The sequence below is a fragment of the Callithrix jacchus genome, chromosome 10 (assembly GCF_049354715.1).
Source record: "Callithrix jacchus isolate 240 chromosome 10, calJac240_pri, whole genome shotgun sequence".
In the NCBI taxonomy this organism is placed as follows: domain Eukaryota; kingdom Metazoa; phylum Chordata; class Mammalia; order Primates; family Cebidae; genus Callithrix; species Callithrix jacchus.
In genome coordinates this window covers 63,789,630-63,806,132 of record NC_133511.1, presented here as the reverse complement: position 1 = coordinate 63,806,132, position 16,503 = coordinate 63,789,630, and the positions used below count along the sequence as shown (strand labels likewise).

At 56.3% G+C, this 16,503-nt stretch overlaps 1 protein-coding gene across 6 annotated transcripts in view; it reads left to right on the top strand.

Moving 5' to 3' along the window:
• Positions 1 to 16,503, top strand: part of MYO7A (myosin VIIA) — an 89,112-nt gene that overhangs the window by 17,691 nt on the left and 54,918 nt on the right. For 2 of the 6 annotated variants that reach the window (XM_035265344.3, XM_035265342.3), the window contains 9 exons: positions 2,903 to 3,055; positions 10,667 to 10,851; positions 11,421 to 11,542; positions 11,621 to 11,763; positions 12,015 to 12,128; positions 12,992 to 13,145; positions 14,117 to 14,193; positions 14,835 to 14,954; positions 15,673 to 15,815. In XM_035265344.3, coding sequence (XP_035121235.3) covers positions 2,903 to 3,055; positions 10,667 to 10,851; positions 11,421 to 11,542; positions 11,621 to 11,763; positions 12,015 to 12,128; positions 12,992 to 13,145; positions 14,117 to 14,193; positions 14,835 to 14,954; positions 15,673 to 15,815 — 1,211 coding nt within the window. Of the gene's footprint in view, positions 1 to 2,902; positions 3,056 to 10,666; positions 10,852 to 11,420; positions 11,543 to 11,620; positions 11,764 to 12,014; positions 12,129 to 12,763; positions 13,146 to 14,116; positions 14,194 to 14,834; positions 14,955 to 15,672; positions 15,816 to 16,503 lie in introns of all 6 variants that reach the window. The other 4 variants (XM_078340152.1, XM_078340151.1, XM_078340150.1 and 1 more) reach the window with 3 other exon arrangements.

The following is a 16,503-nucleotide window of genomic DNA, read 5'->3' as shown; positions in this document are numbered from 1 at the left end:
TGTCTGAGCCATTTCTGTTCCCAGACAAACCCCTCCTTCCTGTCCTCTAGGGAGCACGTTCTCCTTGCTCAATCCAAGGCCAACTCTTTCCCAAAGGCATCCCTAGTCCCTGAATTGACAGTGTTCCCCTCCCCCAGTTGCTGGCATTCCTTCAGGGCCAGGCCTCAGCTACCGCCCTGGTTACACTTTGGCCCCTGGTAGGTTCCTGTGGACCTTGACCTGCGGGGTGCTGGCCTCTGTTGGGAGTCTTCCCATGCAGGAAACAGTGGGTAGAGCAGCTCTGCCTCCTAACTGGGCAAGTCATTTTACCTCTTGAGTCTGACTCATCACTGTTAAATGGGGTCAGTGATTCTCTGCTAGGGATGTTGGAGGGGCAAGTGTAAATCAAAAGGCAGTAGGTGACAATGGCCAGCACTGGCTGAGCATGTCACCAGCACTCTACAGACGCGGCGGGAGGAAGCTGTCCACAAAGGGTGGTCGTGATCACATCCATCAATTCTTGCGACACCCTTGGGAAGAAGGGATCCTTGCTCTCATTCCCATTTCACAACTCAGGGCGTGGAGGCTCAGGAGGGTAAACTGATGTGTTCCGGGTCCGGAGTCATGCCATAGCTGAGCACTGTCCACCTGTGTGCTGAACTATCATGGGGAGGGAGGTGGGGATCTGAGGCTGGGGTCAAGTGGAGATGGCAGACAGCCTGCCCAGGGGCTCTGTCCCCTCCTGTCCACACTGGGGTCTAGGATAGAGGCAGGGAGCTGGGACAGTTCGGGGGGGGGGGTAGATTTTCCAATGGGATCAGCTTGTATAAGAAATAGGGTGCCTGGGAGGGAGGAATGTTCCACACAGGACTGGAAAGTCCAGGCAAGTTTCCCAACATCAGCACCTGCCCCCTTATCCTGGGGAGGCTGCGTGAGAGCCTGCCGTGTGCTAAAGCACTGCTGGTCCAGAAGTGCCGTGGAGTGTCAGGGAAACTGGGGTGGGGGCTCTGCTCAGCACAGCCCTTGATCTCCCCGAGGGCCTGGGCAGGCTGCCACCCTCCTCTGAGCCTGTTTTCTCCTGTGAAGTGAGGGGGCTGGAATGGGGGACCTCTGGGATCTCTCCATGAATGACTTCTGCCTCTCATTCAGACCTGGTCCCCTGCAGTCACCAGGCAGCTGTCTTTCCCATCAGAGGCTCCCTGCCCCGCCCCTGTGTGAGGCCTGAGGTGTGGCCCTGGGGGCAGGGTGACCACACAGGTGGGGCGTGTGAGGGTGGCTCGAAATCTCAGGGGAGGCTTCAGAAACTGGGAAACCTCTGAGCCAAGTCTCAAAGGCTGAGGAGAAAGAAGGTAGAGGGAACAGTGGAGTGAAGTCACAGAGGCCTCTGGGGGCATGGAAGCCATGTTCTCCAATTAGGAAGTACTGGGGCTAGCTGGAATGGAGACTAGGGGGTCCCTTCGTCCAGCTCATGCTGGCCCTTGATGCCAATGAGGAACCCGGGGGAGTCAGGGAAGGGCTGACAGCCCCAGAGTGACAGGGTCAAGAGGGTGCCTGAGGAAAGGCCCAGGGGATGAGGAGTTGAATGGGAGAGGTGGAGGTAAGGTGGGGACAGCAAGAGGCTGGGGCTGGGCCAGTGAGACAGTGGTCTCGATCAGGGTGTGGGCTTGAGGGTGGCACTGTCCACTCAGCAGCCTTTTAGAGGGTTGAATGGGCAGGACTGGGTGACCTGTTGAACTGGGGTGGTACTGGGGGGAGCTGATGTCCAGATTTGTGCTAGTGTCCAGCTGTTGGGGTTGGCTACGCCAGAAGGGACCCAGAGGAGGGGCAGGTGTGGGGGACATGGTGTGTACATCACATCTGCCCAGCAAGACTCAGAGCATGAGCTGGGAGGTGGCAGAAAGGTCCCCTTTTCCCCCAAAAGGCAGGTCCTGAGGCTACTGGGTCCTGGCATTTGTGGATGGGAGGGCTGTGTGGCCACACTTCCCTGAGAGTCTGAGATTGTGCAAAGGTGCCAGAGACCCTCTAGGGGTGGGGAGACTCCCAGTGCTCTGAGGAAACCAGGGCTCTGCCAGTTTGTTGAAAGAGCCAGTGCACTTCCCAAATGCTCACCCATCTGCCACCGCAGGGCAGCTGAGGGACACTGCAGAGTAGGGAGAGCTAGGCAGCCAACCTGTGTCCTCCACTTCAGCTCACAGGTCTGGAGAGTTCATGCCCTTTGCTCCCATAGGTCGTCAGCAAGCCCCAGGAAATACCTCCTGGGTGGGTCCACTTCTCCCCATCACCGCTGCTACTGCTCTGCCTTCTGGCTTTCCCTTGAACATGCCAAGCCTTTGCAGCCTGAGGCATTGCTTTGCTGTTCCCTGGGCCTGGAGCCTCCGCCCCCTCCCCCAATCTTTTTTACGGTGGTCTCTTTCTCTTCCTTCGTGCCTCAGCTCATATGCCACCTCCTCGGAGGGATGGTGACCACCCCATCTCAAGCAGCTGCCCCATGACTCTCCACCACATACACTTGTTGGGGTATTCTTGACACTGTCTGAAATCACTTTTTAATGGCTTTTTTTTTTTCTGGAATCTGAATTTGAGACCAAGTCTGTCTACCTTTGCATCTTGCAAAGGGCCTGGGGGACTCTCATCCCCTTACTGACAGCAGTCAAGTAGGGCCAAAATCCCTGCCCTGCCCACCTCTTAGATTTTCAAGAGACTCCCCTAAGAGAAGGAGCCATCCTTGAAGGGTGGAGGTGACTTAACCCTGTTAGAATTGATGGTGTTTGGCCCTTACCGGGGTTGGCATAGACGAGGCCCTTACCGGAGTTGGCATAGACCCTGCGCTCCCGATCTGCACCCCCAACCCCGCCCCTTCCCCTGCAGTGCTCTGCCTGGGCCCCGGGTGAGCGCCCTGACGTTGGTCGCTGGCTCCCTGCAGGATCACTGGATCTCCCCGCAAAACGCCACACACATCAAGCCTATGCACCCCACGTCGGTCCACGGCGTGGAGGACATGATCCGCCTGGGGGACCTCAACGAGGCGGGCATCTTGCGTAACCTGCTCATCCGCTATCGGGACCACCTCATTTACGTGAGTGCCGCCCCACCCTCCAGCTTGTCCTGCCCCCGCCCCGCCCACCTCGCCTCCGGCCGCGCCCTCTCTGCCAGGGTCCCCGCCTCTTAAGACTTTGCCCGCTATACAGTTGGACCCCGGGGCCCCTGCTGAGGCTCACCTGTGCGCAGCCGCCCAGCGAGGGGGCTTGTCCTCTTAGGCCGTGGCTTGTGTGGTCTGTGGTTGGGGAGGGGAGCGGTTGGTACTACACAGTTTTCATGTGCCTCTCTAGGCCTTGAAACCACTGGGAGGCCAGGGAGGAGTCAGTGAGAGGCTTGATGCTTTGCCCAGGCACAGGTGTTTGCCCAGGCACAGGCTGGGTGTTTGCTAAGGGACCGGGATCTGCCATCAGGTCTCAGGGCCAAGAGAGGATGGATATGGATAGATGAATATCCTTAGGAGGGTGCTAAAGGAGGGAACATGCTCTGTTCCTCCACCCGCCAAACCTTGATATTAGAGACACACACACACCACTATCCTCCCGCTTCAGACTCAAGAGGACAAATAAAGACGTCTTCTTCAGAAAGGACAGAGCAGATTTCAAGAGATTGAGGTCAAAGAAGAGCAAAAAAAGAAGGATCTGTGGAGATCATTTACTCTAGAGGTTCTCACACTTTTTGGTCACAGGAAGCCTTTATGTTCTTAAAAATTATTGAGGATCCCAAAGGACTTTTGTATACTGGGTTATATCTATTGATATTTCCCATATTAAAAATTAAAACAGAGACATATAGAAATATTTATTAATTTTTTAAGAGTAACCATAATAAATCCGTTATAAGATAATATAAACAACATTTTTACTAAAAATGACTACATTTCCCAAAATAAAAAAATAATGATGAGGAGAGTAGCATTGTTTTACAGGTTTTTTCAAATCTCTTTAATGTCTGGCCTAATAAAGCCAACCGGATTCTCATCTCTGCTTCACGTCCATTCTGATGTGATGTTTTGGCTGAAGTGTAGGAAGAAAATCTGGCCTCAGATGTGTAGTTGTCTTTGCAGACTTCCTGCAAGGGTCTTGGACCCCCTAGGGGTCTTTGGTCCACACTCTGAGAACTGCTGCTCTAACCCAATAGCCCAGTTGCAGACAGGGAAACTGAGGCTCCACAAGGTTTAGCCAGGCCCAGAGATGTGCCGTGCTGGGGTCATTGCCTGCCTCTGACCCAGCCCCATTCTCCAGCAGCCTAAGGACAAAGGCAGCCAAGGACGTGCAGCCCCCAGCAGGGGGCAGGCGGGACCCCCAAGGCAGGGCCAGCCTGATTGTCTCAGGCTCAGGCCCAGGGAAGGCTGGTAATAGGGGCATTACTCGGGGAGATACGGGGTCTGCAGGAGTTGTGGTTAAGCTTCTGGAGGTGGGAGAGATTGGCTGGTAGAGTTGGCATTCAGGAGGAGGCACTGTGTGAATAGATGCTGGAGGCAGGGCCATGCTGGAGAGTGATCAGCAGACACAGTGTCCCTCAGGTTGTCAGGACCATGAAGGGGTGCCAGGGCCCAGGCTGGAAAAGTCTCAGAGAGCTCCAGGTGTTGTCACTGAAGAATCACAGCAAGCAGCTCTCAGGGCCAGAGGTCCAGTCCCTCTCAGAAGCCCTGGAATTATGGCCCTTCAGCTGCCAGAGAGGTCCTCAGCCACTGTCTGACTCTAGGTCAGGCTCCAGAGGAGAGACTGCATGTGGGTTCTTGCCATCCATTGTTTGGGCACAGGAAGTGACTTTTGCAGGGAGCCCTCTAGCTCTGATGAAGCCCCTCTCACTCTGTTCCTCAGTCAGGCCTCACCTGCACTCAGAGGGGCAGGGCATGGAGGGTACCTCCAGATGTCAGCATTACCTAGCCAGCGGGGAAGAGCTAGAACTTGAGCCAGGGCAGGGACACCCACCTGCTGTATCTCACAAGGACCCACTGGTGTCTGCACCCCGCTTCTTGGCAACCCCTTTTTGCTCCTCCCCCTGGAGGACAAGTGGCCACTGGTGGGTCCTGGGGTTCTCTGTGGCCACTGCCCCAGGCCTGGGCAGTGCTACCCTTAGGTGAGCAGGGAGGCTGTCCACCTCCCTGTGGGACACTACCAGAGCCGATGCTTTGTCATTGTCCGGATGCCGAGGCCTGAACCCAAGGCCCACTCTCCCATCAGGAGGAGGAGGAGGTGGGGGGCCCCGTATCAGGGGAGGAGCTGGGTAATATGGGAGTTGTCCCGCCAGGGCCCCTGCAGACCAGTGTGTCAGCATAGCTCATGCAGGTCAGCCACTGCGCAGGTAAGCCCGGCCTCATGCGAGGGAGTCGGTAGGTCAGCTGCATCGAGGAACAAAGACAAAAACAGGATTCATAAGGGAGAGGGGAGGAAAAAGCTTCAGACACCATGGGCACAGTGAATCTCGTTTGTAAAATTAGGAGGGTGGTGACCTGACCCATGGGCGGTCAGCAGAGGATGGCTTGGATGTTACATCCTCCGGGAGGGTTTCAAAGAAAATAATTTCAGGGATTCATGGGTTCTCCAGAAAGCCCCCAAATCTGAACCCTTTGCCTCATTTGAAGTTCTCACCATAACCTTTCTGACTTCTTTTCTGGGTGAGAGGGAGGAGGCAGGGTCATCCCCTGTGGAGGGATGGGGTAGGAGTCCAGTCAGGTGTCTAAGCTGCCTCCTTGTCTAGGATGCCAGGCCAGGAAACCAAGCTGTGTGGCACCTGGAAGGGCCTTAGCTCCATTAGCCTGCAGACCTTAGATTCTCAGTGTCTCTTGGACAGGAGAGCCATGCTCAAGAACTGCAGGATTCAAAGAGGTTTCCTTGACTCTGAGTTCATGATTCTGTGACTTGGTGGAGGAGATAGGATTAGAGCAGGGCTTTGAAGAAGCAACCGGGCCATTGTCCCACCCAGAAACTGTACCTGTCCCTAACTATGGCAACCACATGTCCCTTCATGGATTGGGTTACCCTGGGCACAGCACGTGCACTCAGGATTTCCTCTGATTACCATGGCCAGCTCACAGACTTGGGCTGGTGGATGCTCTGTCCCCAACTGTCTGTCCTGGGCTCGCCTGCCTCCAACTTCCCTGTCCTCAGGAGCCCGAGAGTACTCCAGGACCACACATCAGCCCCAGGCACTCCAGAATGGGGAAAGGCTCTCAGAGAACACTTAGCAACCCTCACTGCATGGTCCCAGAGAGCAAGGACTGTCCCCACCATAGGTGTCAGGGCTGGCGGGGACCCAGGGCTCCAAACGCTGAGCAGAGGCTGGAGCCTTCATCTGGGAGGTGGGAGACTGGTGTCCAGTCAGCATATGGCCTTGGGGATGTCCCTGTCCCTCTCTGGCCTCAGCCTTTCCTCAAGCACAGCAGGGAGACTACATGGAGTGGGCACCTCTATGACTCTGGGAAGGCCTGTGGATCCCAGGATGTGTTCTCCATGGCATGCTAAATGCCAATGAACTCCCCAGAGCTGACAGGCCTGGGCACTTCCTGGAGGAGGTGAAATTGATTCCTGCTGCATCTCTGTGGCCTCAGAGAGGCTCCATGAGCTCCTCCTGGGGACCCCTAGGGACCACATATGCTGTATCCCTGTTTTGGGGAAAGTCCTTCTCTCTCCCCACCAAACCTGTAGCTCCACAGGCCAGGTTTTACTACTAGAGATTTGGACAAGAGGCCTGGGCATTCATTCTCTACCAACCTGAACCCTTAGAGGCAGAGAGAGAGGCCAGAGGGTGCAGGGAGCAGGGCTAAGGCCTTGGAGGACCAATGGGCACTGAGACCTGGAGAGGGCCAGGGTCTTGCTGCCAGTGGTGGCCAGCCTCCTCTTCCGGAGACCCCTGCTACTGGCTCTGCCAGTCCCGTGGGTGCATTCCTGGGGTTTGGGAAAGCCCAGGTGGAGAGGCCAGAGCTGGGGCGCTGGTGCCAGGGTTTCTCATTCATCTCACTACTCCCCATACATCTGCTATGTGACCTTGGCAAGTCTCTCCCCTTCCTGGAGGCTCACTTCTCTCATCTGCAAAGTGGGGATATGACCTCTACAGGCCTTCTGAGGAGTAAAAGGGTGACAGAGTGGTAACTGCAAAGTTTGGGACCCAAGAGGGCTCACCCTTGCCCTCACCCTCGCCCTTGCCCTCGACCTCACCCTCTTTCTGGAGAGAATCCTCACTGAGGAAAGAGGCCTCATTTCTATTATTTATTTCGTAGTTAGCGATGCAGCTAGGTAGATAAATACATACATATATACAAAATTATTCATTTTGTTCTGCACAGATGACAGCATCCCTCCATGCTGCTCTGTGATTTTCCACTGGCTGCCTCCCGGCCACCCTTCCCGGCCACCTCCCCCAGCATGGCTGGGGCTGCCTCAGTGCTGCGGACAGACCTGTCCCCCTCACTGCCTTCTCTGCTGGTTGCTGTGGCTGCCAGTAGATGCTGTTCACCCAGTACTTCCCCGCCCACGGAGGTAGTTGCTCTTTTGGCCACTCAGCAAACGTTGCTGAGCATCTCCTATGTGCCATGCATGGTGCTAGGCCTTGGGAGAAGGAGGCCTTGAACTGGGGCTGTAGAGGAGTCAGGTGGGCACACTGAAGGAGACCTGTGGGTTTGATGATTGTACAGGAAGGTGCCTGGTTTCCTGGAGGAGGCATCATCTCAGCTTGGAACTGAAGGATGAGAAGGAATTATCTGGGTGAAGGGGTAGGGGAAGTGTGTCCCTGGTCTGAGATGGCAGGGATTGAGTGTGATGCTTTTAACTGAAAGTTTCATATGACCGGAGCCTCTTGGTTGTGGGATGAGGTTGACGAGGATGACAGGGACCAGGGCTTGGGGGCCTTGTGGGCAGGAAAAGGATTTGGACTTTGTCCTGAGGCCGTGGGAAACTGAAGGAGGGTTTTCAGCAAGGGGTGACATGATTAGATTTTTAAAGCCTGCATGGCTCCAAGTGGAGAAAGGATTGTTGCGGGGGGTGAGTGTGGAAGCTGGGAGCCTGGTGGGGAGGCACCTGCAGTATACTGCTGAGAAATGAGGGTGGCCTGGCCAGGGAGGTGGAATGCAGATGGAGAGTGGGCATGGTAGGAGAGAGGGGCATCCATGGGCTCCCTGGGTTCCTGCCCTGTGGTGGTGCTGTTGGTCGAGTAGGTAAGGCTGGAGAGAGCAGGGTTGGAGGGAATGGGGAGCTCTGGTTTGGACGTGCTGGTGGCATCAAGTGGGGACATCAGGAGGCTCAGGGCTGAAGGGTTTGTGCACAGGAGGGCCCTCTGGGCTGTGGGCAGAGTGGAGAAGGCCGTGGGCGCCATGGGTGGGGGCAGGCCTGGCCCCAGCCCTGGGACAGCTTCTCATAGTGTCTCAGCATCCCCCACGTCCCTCTCTGGACTGCCCATGCCCTGAACATGGCCACAGAGCCTGCTCCCAGGGCCTCCCTCCACTGGGCTCTGACTTCCTCCTGGAGGCTGGTTCATTAGGTCCGAATCAGCCTCTGCCTCCAGCCTGGGTGACTGCCATTCATCCTCCACAACTGCCAGCGTGACCTTTCACCAGCAAACCTCCCAAATGTCATGCCCTTCCATAATCTATGCTCGCTACCCATGGGTGGGCCGCCTGGCTCTCCCTCCACTACACCCCTACCACATGAGATCTAGGTGCCTCCGTCAGGAACCTCACACCCCAGTCACCCTGGGTGTCTCAGTAAAGGGTGATTGGATGACTGCATAGCATCAGCCTGTGCTGTGTGGGGATCACCAGCCAGACGGCTGATCATCACATTATTAAGAAGAAATCAAAAAGAAAGTTTAGCTGGACGTGGTGGCACATGCCTGGAATCCCAGCTACTCGGGAGGCTGAGGCAGGAGAATCGCATGAACCCAGGAGATGGAAGTTGCAGTGAACCGAGATTGAGCCACTGCACCCAGCCTGGGTGACAGAGCGAGACTCTGCCTCAAAAGAAAGAAAGGAAGGTAGTGCTAATGTACCAAGCACCTGGTAAAAGTTATGCCTTTGCCCTTTAGCCTGTACAACAGCTGAGGGAGGTGGGTATTAACCTCCCCTTTTACAAATGAGCAAACTGAGGTTTGTCAAAGGGACATTCTTTGTGGCTGGTTCCTAGTCTGGTGCAGGTTCCCACTAGTATCTAGCCGGTTTCCACGGGCTGGGCAGGGCCGAGCTCTAGGGGATGGTGGCTGAGGGGTCCTAGGGCAGGGCTTGGGGGGCTAGGGGTCCGCTGGTACTGGGCCATGTGGGTGCTGTTCGTGGAGAATGCTGCTATTGCCCCTGTTCCCCACTGACCAGCTTCCTTTTCTTCTGCTCTGCACTTTGCAACCTCAGACAAGCTGCAGAGGGTGGGTGAGTGTGGCACAGAGAGCCGGCTCCAGCTCAGGTCTTATTTGGCTGTCCACTTGGCCTGGCTGCTCCCCGCTAGCCTCCCGCCCCCACCCCACCCCAGCTCTTCCTGCTTGGCCCTTGTGGAAGTTAGTGGACCAGCACAGTGAGGCTTGAGTGCTTCTCTCCATGGGCTGCTTGGAAGAAGAGGCTTAGGTGGGAAAGGAAGGTCTTCCTGGGCCCAGAGAAGGGCAATTTCTGGCCAAGTCTCCTGGTGTAGGCCAGCTAAGGCCAGGATTGGAGCCTGCATCTTGGCCCCACCTGACCCCAGGGTGGCCATTTCCCCCACCATGCGGTGCCTGCAGCCACACTCTCCCTGCATGGCCATCGTAGGTTGAGACTGCTGGGGCTGCCTGCAGCTCTGCTGTGAATGGGAGGGTGGGCTGTCACCTCCCCTGTACATTTTTCTTCAGCTTCTCCAGGCCCCAGATATCAATACATCCACTGCCAATTACGGTCTAGGCCTGCCTGAACTTTTTAAGCTTGAGGCATGGGGTGGGAGGAGGGAGAAGTAACCCTGAGTGCCTCACCCTGCTCTGGTGGCAGGAGGGCCAGGCTGCTGTCCCCTGTGGCAGGACCCCAAGCCCACATAGGAAGCCTTGCCTACAGACAACAGAGGAGCCCAAGTAGAGAACCCCACTGAAGGCTCTCTGAGGTGTACCTGGCCCGTTTGCCTGAGCTGCCCAGGATGGCTGGAGGTGCTCTGTCCCCCAGAGCACAACGTCTCCCTCTGTCCTGGGGCAGTGCTGCAGAGAGTATGGCCCACTCAGTCCCCACCACTTACCCCAGCTCTTTATAGCTCGTTTCCCACATCCCTCTCTTTCACCAACCTGGCCTCCCCTGGACTGGTCCCGCTGATTAATTTCACTCCAAAAGTTTGCGATGCAGAGCCTGGCGGCGATGATGGGAGCCAACATTTGCAGAGTACCCACTGTGTGCTGTGAATCTTAGAAGATATCACTTCTTTAATCTTCACAGTTACACTCATTTCACAGTTAAAGAGAAGGAGGCTTAGAGACTCCACCTCCCTCTTCATCAAATGTCACTGAGCACTAACTCCAAGCCAGAACCAGTGCTGGATGGAAGCCCTGCCCCAGCTCCTAAGGAGGCTGAATTCTGGCCCCAGGTCCATCCACATGACTCCAAAGCCAGGGCTCTTCCCTCCAGAGCACCAGAGCAGGGCAGAGCCCAAGAGCTTTCTACAGTCACAGTCTCCCACACGGAATCAGCAAGCTCCCTATCTCTTGCTGCCCGCAGACGTACACAGGCTCCATCCTGGTGGCTGTGAACCCCTACCAGCTGCTTTCCATCTACTCACCAGAGCACATCCGCCAGTATACCAACAAGAAGATTGGGGAGATGCCCCCCCACATCTTTGCCATCGCTGACAACTGCTACTTCAACATGAAACGCAACAGCCGTGACCAGTGCTGCATCATCAGGTGGGCAGCCCAGCACCTGGGTGGAGCTCCAGGCTTAGGACCTAGAGCTCCAGCTCTCCTGATAATACCTCTAGGGATTGCCTGTGCTGTTGGAAAGGCCATCAAGCTCCTAAGGAACCAGATCTTATGTACTCAGTGTTATGTAACAATGTAGGGAATCACTTCCCCTTTCTTGAGTCTTGAATCTCTATTTATGCTACCAAAGCTCATGTTAGCTTTTGAGGCCAGCCTTGTTTATTGGTGGCTCCTGTCAAGTTATGGTCAGTTGACATCTCAGGCTCCTATTTTCTTTTGGGCAGAGGGTAAAGACAAAGCATTAACTGAGCATCTAACCTGTGCTGTGCTCTATGGCAAGTAGGGATGCAGGGGCATTTGTGTCTGAATGAAGGTGAAGGAGAGTGCGGTAATGCACTGAGCCCTTGAGCCCTGCCCCAGCCCTGGAGGGTCCATGTTGTCCACCAATATTACAGATGGGGGAGCTGGTGGATGGAGGCAGGCTGGGCTCAGTTCCAGTTAGGTGGGGAGTCCCTGTGGGCTGTGACAGGTCCTGCCACTCCCTCCCTCTGCAGTGGGGAATCTGGGGCCGGGAAGACGGAGAGCACGAAGCTGATCCTGCAGTTCCTGGCAGCCATCAGTGGGCAGCACTCGTGGATTGAGCAGCAGGTCTTGGAGGCCACCCCCATTCTGGAAGGTATGACTGGGGCTCCGAGGCGAGACCAGGAAGTGGGACGGGGGCGGGCTTGCCCGTGACCCCTTACTCATTCTGTAGCATTCGGGAATGCCAAGACCATCCGCAACGACAACTCAAGCCGTTTCGGAAAGTACATCGACATCCACTTCAGTAAGCGGGGAGCCATCGAGGGTGCCAAGATTGAGCAGTACCTGCTGGAGAAGTCGCGCGTCTGCCGCCAGGTGGGTCCAAGCCCCAGGGAGGTGGGAGTAGATCCAGGCCCCTGGCCTCAGGGGTCTGCGTGGTCCAGATGCTCCCTTACCTGCCCGTGTTGCTGGCTGCTTGCCTGCGTGCCTGAAATCCCACTGTGAAACCCATGGATTTCTCCACGAGAGCTATTTGTTAAAATAGTAAACCATCGTCCCAGGCTAGTTCCTGATGGCCTCCTCCTGCCCTCCTTCCCTGGCCCCCAACACTGTGGCCACATTTTCAGGCCCCAGATGAAAGGAACTACCACGTGTTCTACTGCATGCTGGAGGGCATGAGTGAGGATCAGAAAAAGAAGCTGGGCCTGGGCCAGGCCTCCGACTACAACTACTTGGCCATGGTGAGGCCCAGGTGGGCACCTGGTAGGGGGGGACCCATCCTAGGATTGCAGGGAGCTGGCTGCTGCGGATCAGCCTTGAGGGCTCACTGGTCACAGGGCTCAGGTGCTAGTTTCTTGCTGCTGTCTGGACACCAAGGAGAAGTGGGCCTCTGGCCATTGCTGCCACCAAGCAACAAGTGGGGGAACTTGGGGCATGCACAGGGCAGGCTGGCTTGGGAACCACCACTCCTTTAGCCATGGGGAGAGCCCACGTCTGGTTGCCTGGGCTGGGCTGGGCCAAGCCACATGGACGTGTGTGTGTGTGTGTGTGTGTGTGTGTGTGTGTGTGTGTGTTGTAGATGTGACAGGTCTCCCTGGACTTTCTTGTAGCTGGCTGGCACACACATGTGCACACGCACACACACATCTTGTAGACACACACAGAATGGGGCGTGCCCCCCGGTTGATGCCAGCTTATATGCAGTTACCTCTCCTCTGTCTACACCAGGGTGTACTTGGTGAGGGGGTTGAGTCCCTGAGAGTGGGTATCCCTGGGGGACTGCAGGAGCCTAGTAGGGCCTAGGTGCTGTGACTATCAGGTGGGTAGCAGGGGCAGGCCTGACATAAGTAACCTGCCTGCTCTTCTTCATGGGAAGAAGAGGCACCAGCACCCCCAGATGTGGAGAATGAGCTTCTGGGAAAAGCTTTCTAGACTGCAGACTTTCTGGAGGAGTTATGGTGCTCACCGGGTGAGCAGCGCCTGGGGCCCCGGGCTGGACTGGCCTGTCAGGCAGAAAGGGCCTTTTGGGCATGCACGTAGGCACTGCCCCTCTGGAGGTACGCTGATGTCCTTCTGCACCCCATCCTCCTACTACACCCACCAGGGTAACTGCATAACCTGCGAGGGCCGGGTGGACAGCCAGGAGTACGCCAACATCCGCTCCGCCATGAAGGTGCTCATGTTCACTGACACTGAGAACTGGGAGATCTCGAAGCTCCTGGCCGCCATCCTGCACCTGGGCAACCTGCAGTATGAGGGTGAGGCTGCACCACACTTGCCCTGCCCCACCCCTGTGCCAAGGCCAGCGCAGCACCTTGCTGCCAATGTGGCATTGGCAGCTCAGTTTCTGTCCCAGCATGTACCCTCTTTGGGACGAAAGCTGGGAAGAATTCCCAAATCAGTTTTGGGTGTGGTGTCGCTGTGCTGACATTCCACCATGGAGATGTAGAGTTAAAGTATATTGGGAGTTGTCCATGGACCCTTTAAGACCCATTTCAAATTGGTTTCTTCTTTAAAATCGAATGTCTTAGAGAGAGGGTAAATCTTTGAACTAATTCATACTAAGGTGTGAATGACTAGATAGCCATCTTTGGAAAGGGAGAAGGCTAGGGAAGGGAACATGTTCACTCATTCTTGGACACCCACTATGTGTCAGGCTGGGAGGTGGTGCCCTGAGGCAAGTGGCGGGTCCCACTCTGTTCTTTCCCCTGCTTCCCATCATGGTCCCCAGGCAGAGTAGGAGCCCCAGGAAATGCAATCAGGCAATGAATGATTCCAGCACTAAGGAGATCACAGTCTAGTAATCTAGAAAGACTAAAAGATACAGAGAAGGGTAACCCGGCAGAGGGAAGAGCTTGTGCAGAGGTCCTGAGGCCTGAGAGAACAGAGCACATGTCGGGAAAGGTGATCTCAAAGCCTGTCTAACGGGACTCAGGGCTGCTGCCAAGAGCCCTGGAAGTGGGGAAAGAGCTGCAATGGCCAGCGTCTGTTCCTTGAATGCCAGGCATGGTGCCATGTGTGGAGCATACATGGTCCCTACCCTCATGGTGCCTGCAGACTCACGGTAAGAACATTCATCAAATACACCTTGACCCAGGGACACATTTAATCACAGTGCCGATGCCCTTCCCAGACAGGGCAGGACTCCTGCAGCAGGAGTGGCAGCCTGTCCCCTTGCTCCTGTTACCCACCTTTCCTTCCCTGATGCTGTGCCCCTTGCTGCCAACAGCCCGCATGTTTGAAAACCTGGACGCCTGTGAGGTCCTCTTCTCCCCGTCGCTGGCCACAGCTGCATCCCTGCTTGAGGTCAGTGCCTGGCCTCTCTCCCTTCCATGGCTTCTGTCCCTCTGGAGGGTTGAGTTCCATCTCCCTGGTGGCTGGGATGTGGGAACCATGTTGCTGAGTCCCTCTAGTTGGGAGAGTTCTGTTCAATATGGAGAAGCAACTGTGTGCAGGTCCTGTTCTAGGCATAGGTCCTTGAGGAGCTGCCCTGGGGATGTCATGGGGCAGGGGAGGGCCCTGTGATGACCTGGGCTGTGTGACCCAGGGTGAGTCATCCCTGCCCTCTGGGCCTCAGTCTCCACGTGTGGGCAAAGGGTACTGGTGTCCATGGGTCAAATGCATTAAGTCTGTCTGTCTTTTAGCAAACACTTACTAGGGTTGGAAAACTGGGATGAATAAAGCCAGAGTCAGGGCTGGTCCTAGAAGGGCCAGGTGACATTCTGGAGGGAGTTAAGTGGGGCTGTCCAGGAGAGGGAAGTTCCTTCCAGGCAGGACTGGGGCAGGTTTCCATGGGTGGGGAGGATTTGTCCCTAGGCCTTGGGGCGGGTGTGCTTAGTGGAGGCGGTGGTCTGGGCCAGGCTGGTGCTGGAGAGTGGAGGGGTCTGGGTGTGGGTGGAGGGAGGTGCAGGCAGGTGGGTGAGCGCCTGGAGTGTCACCTGCACCAGGTGAACCCCCCAGACCTGATGAGCTGCTTGACCAGTCGCACTCTCATCACCCGCGGGGAGACGGTGTCCACCCCACTGAGCAGGGAGCAGGCGCTGGACGTACGCGATGCCTTCGTCAAGGTGGGCTGAAGGGAAGGGGCCGCTGCTCTCCCCACCCCTCGGGAGGTTGGGCTGTTGACGGGCAGGTGCCAAGGAGTCCTGCGAGGTGGGTGGACATCTGAGCTGCCACCCCTGCCTGCCCTGGTCCGGAGTCAGCCTTCCTTAGGGGCAGGTGCCCATGCAGCCTGAGAGAGCTGGCCCTGTGCTCCTTCAGGGCCTTCCCAGCTCTGGCCACCCCAGGCCCTTGGCTTTTGGCCTGCTTTGATCAGCCATGCTGCTCCCAGCCCTGGGGACACCCTCTTTGGTCTCTCTGCAGAAGACACAGAAGAGCGGGGCTGGGTCAGGTAGGAGGGCCTCCAGCCTCTCCTGTTTCTATAGCCATGCATTTGCCATTCATCGAGCCTTCACCCACCATGCCAGGGCCCTGGGCTGGGCTCGGGGACCTCAGAGATAAACAGGGTTGGACAGAGAGATGAGAGCTGTAAGGAGGGCTCCTTCCCCTGCTGCAGGGTCGCAGAAGGCTTCTCAGAGAGGAGCTGTTATCTCAACAGAGCTTTGAAAAATGTGTAGGAACTGTTCAAGCAGGAAAGGGTGCTCCAGGCAGAGGGAACAGCTCAAGTTTTCACACAGAGCCTTGTTCCATGCAAGGGCTGGAGAGAGGCCACTAAGGGTCCAGGAGCCTGGCCTGTCCCCCGGGGGAGGGTGTGGCTGGCACCAGTGGCTATTCGCTGCCTTTCAGGGGATCTATGGGCGGCTGTTCGTGTGGATTGTGGATAAGATCAATGCAGCGATTTACAAGCCTCCCTCCCAGGATGTGAAGAACTCTCGCAGGTCCATTGGCCTCCTGGACATCTTTGGGTTTGAGAATTTTGCTGTGAACAGGTACCGCTTGGGGCTCTGCTCCGTGGGAATTTCCTTCCCCAATACAGACATAAGGAAGATCACATCTTTCCCTTGTGAAGCACATTTAGTTGGCTCCTGGCACACTCTGCCAGGCTGTTCCATCAACCCGGTGGACCCTCTCCCCTTCTTTCCCATGCCTTCGTGTCCCTCCCATCTCCAAGGTCAGCTGATCCTGGCCAGGGTGGTGTGGGAGGCTGTGGGCATCCTGAACACTTGGGGAGGCAACCTCTGGTCTCCAGTCCCCACTAACCACTACTGCTCTGCCCAGATCCAGGCTGCAAGGTGCCTCAAAGCAGAGAGGCCTGGCCCACGCCATGCTTGTGTTGGGGTTTCAGCTACCCTTGGGATTCTCTGTCTCTTAGGGGCTGTGTGAGGGGCTGATGAGTGGCACCAGGCACAGGTGGGTCCTGCAGCCCCACTTCCTGCTGTGGGATCTGGCAAGCCATGTCAGCTCCTGTGCTGTTTGGATGTCTCAAAGTCCTCTTCCAGCACCAACACACCCACACTCAGCACACGGGGCTGTGTATGTGGCTTGGCCATGTCTGCAGCCAGGGTTCTGTTTATCACATCTTGTCAGCCCCCTTCCTACCTCCTGAGGCCACATTCGATGTCCCTGTATGGCCCACCAGCCAGCGTCTGGGCTCTTCTTCTCCCAAGCGATCTGCCT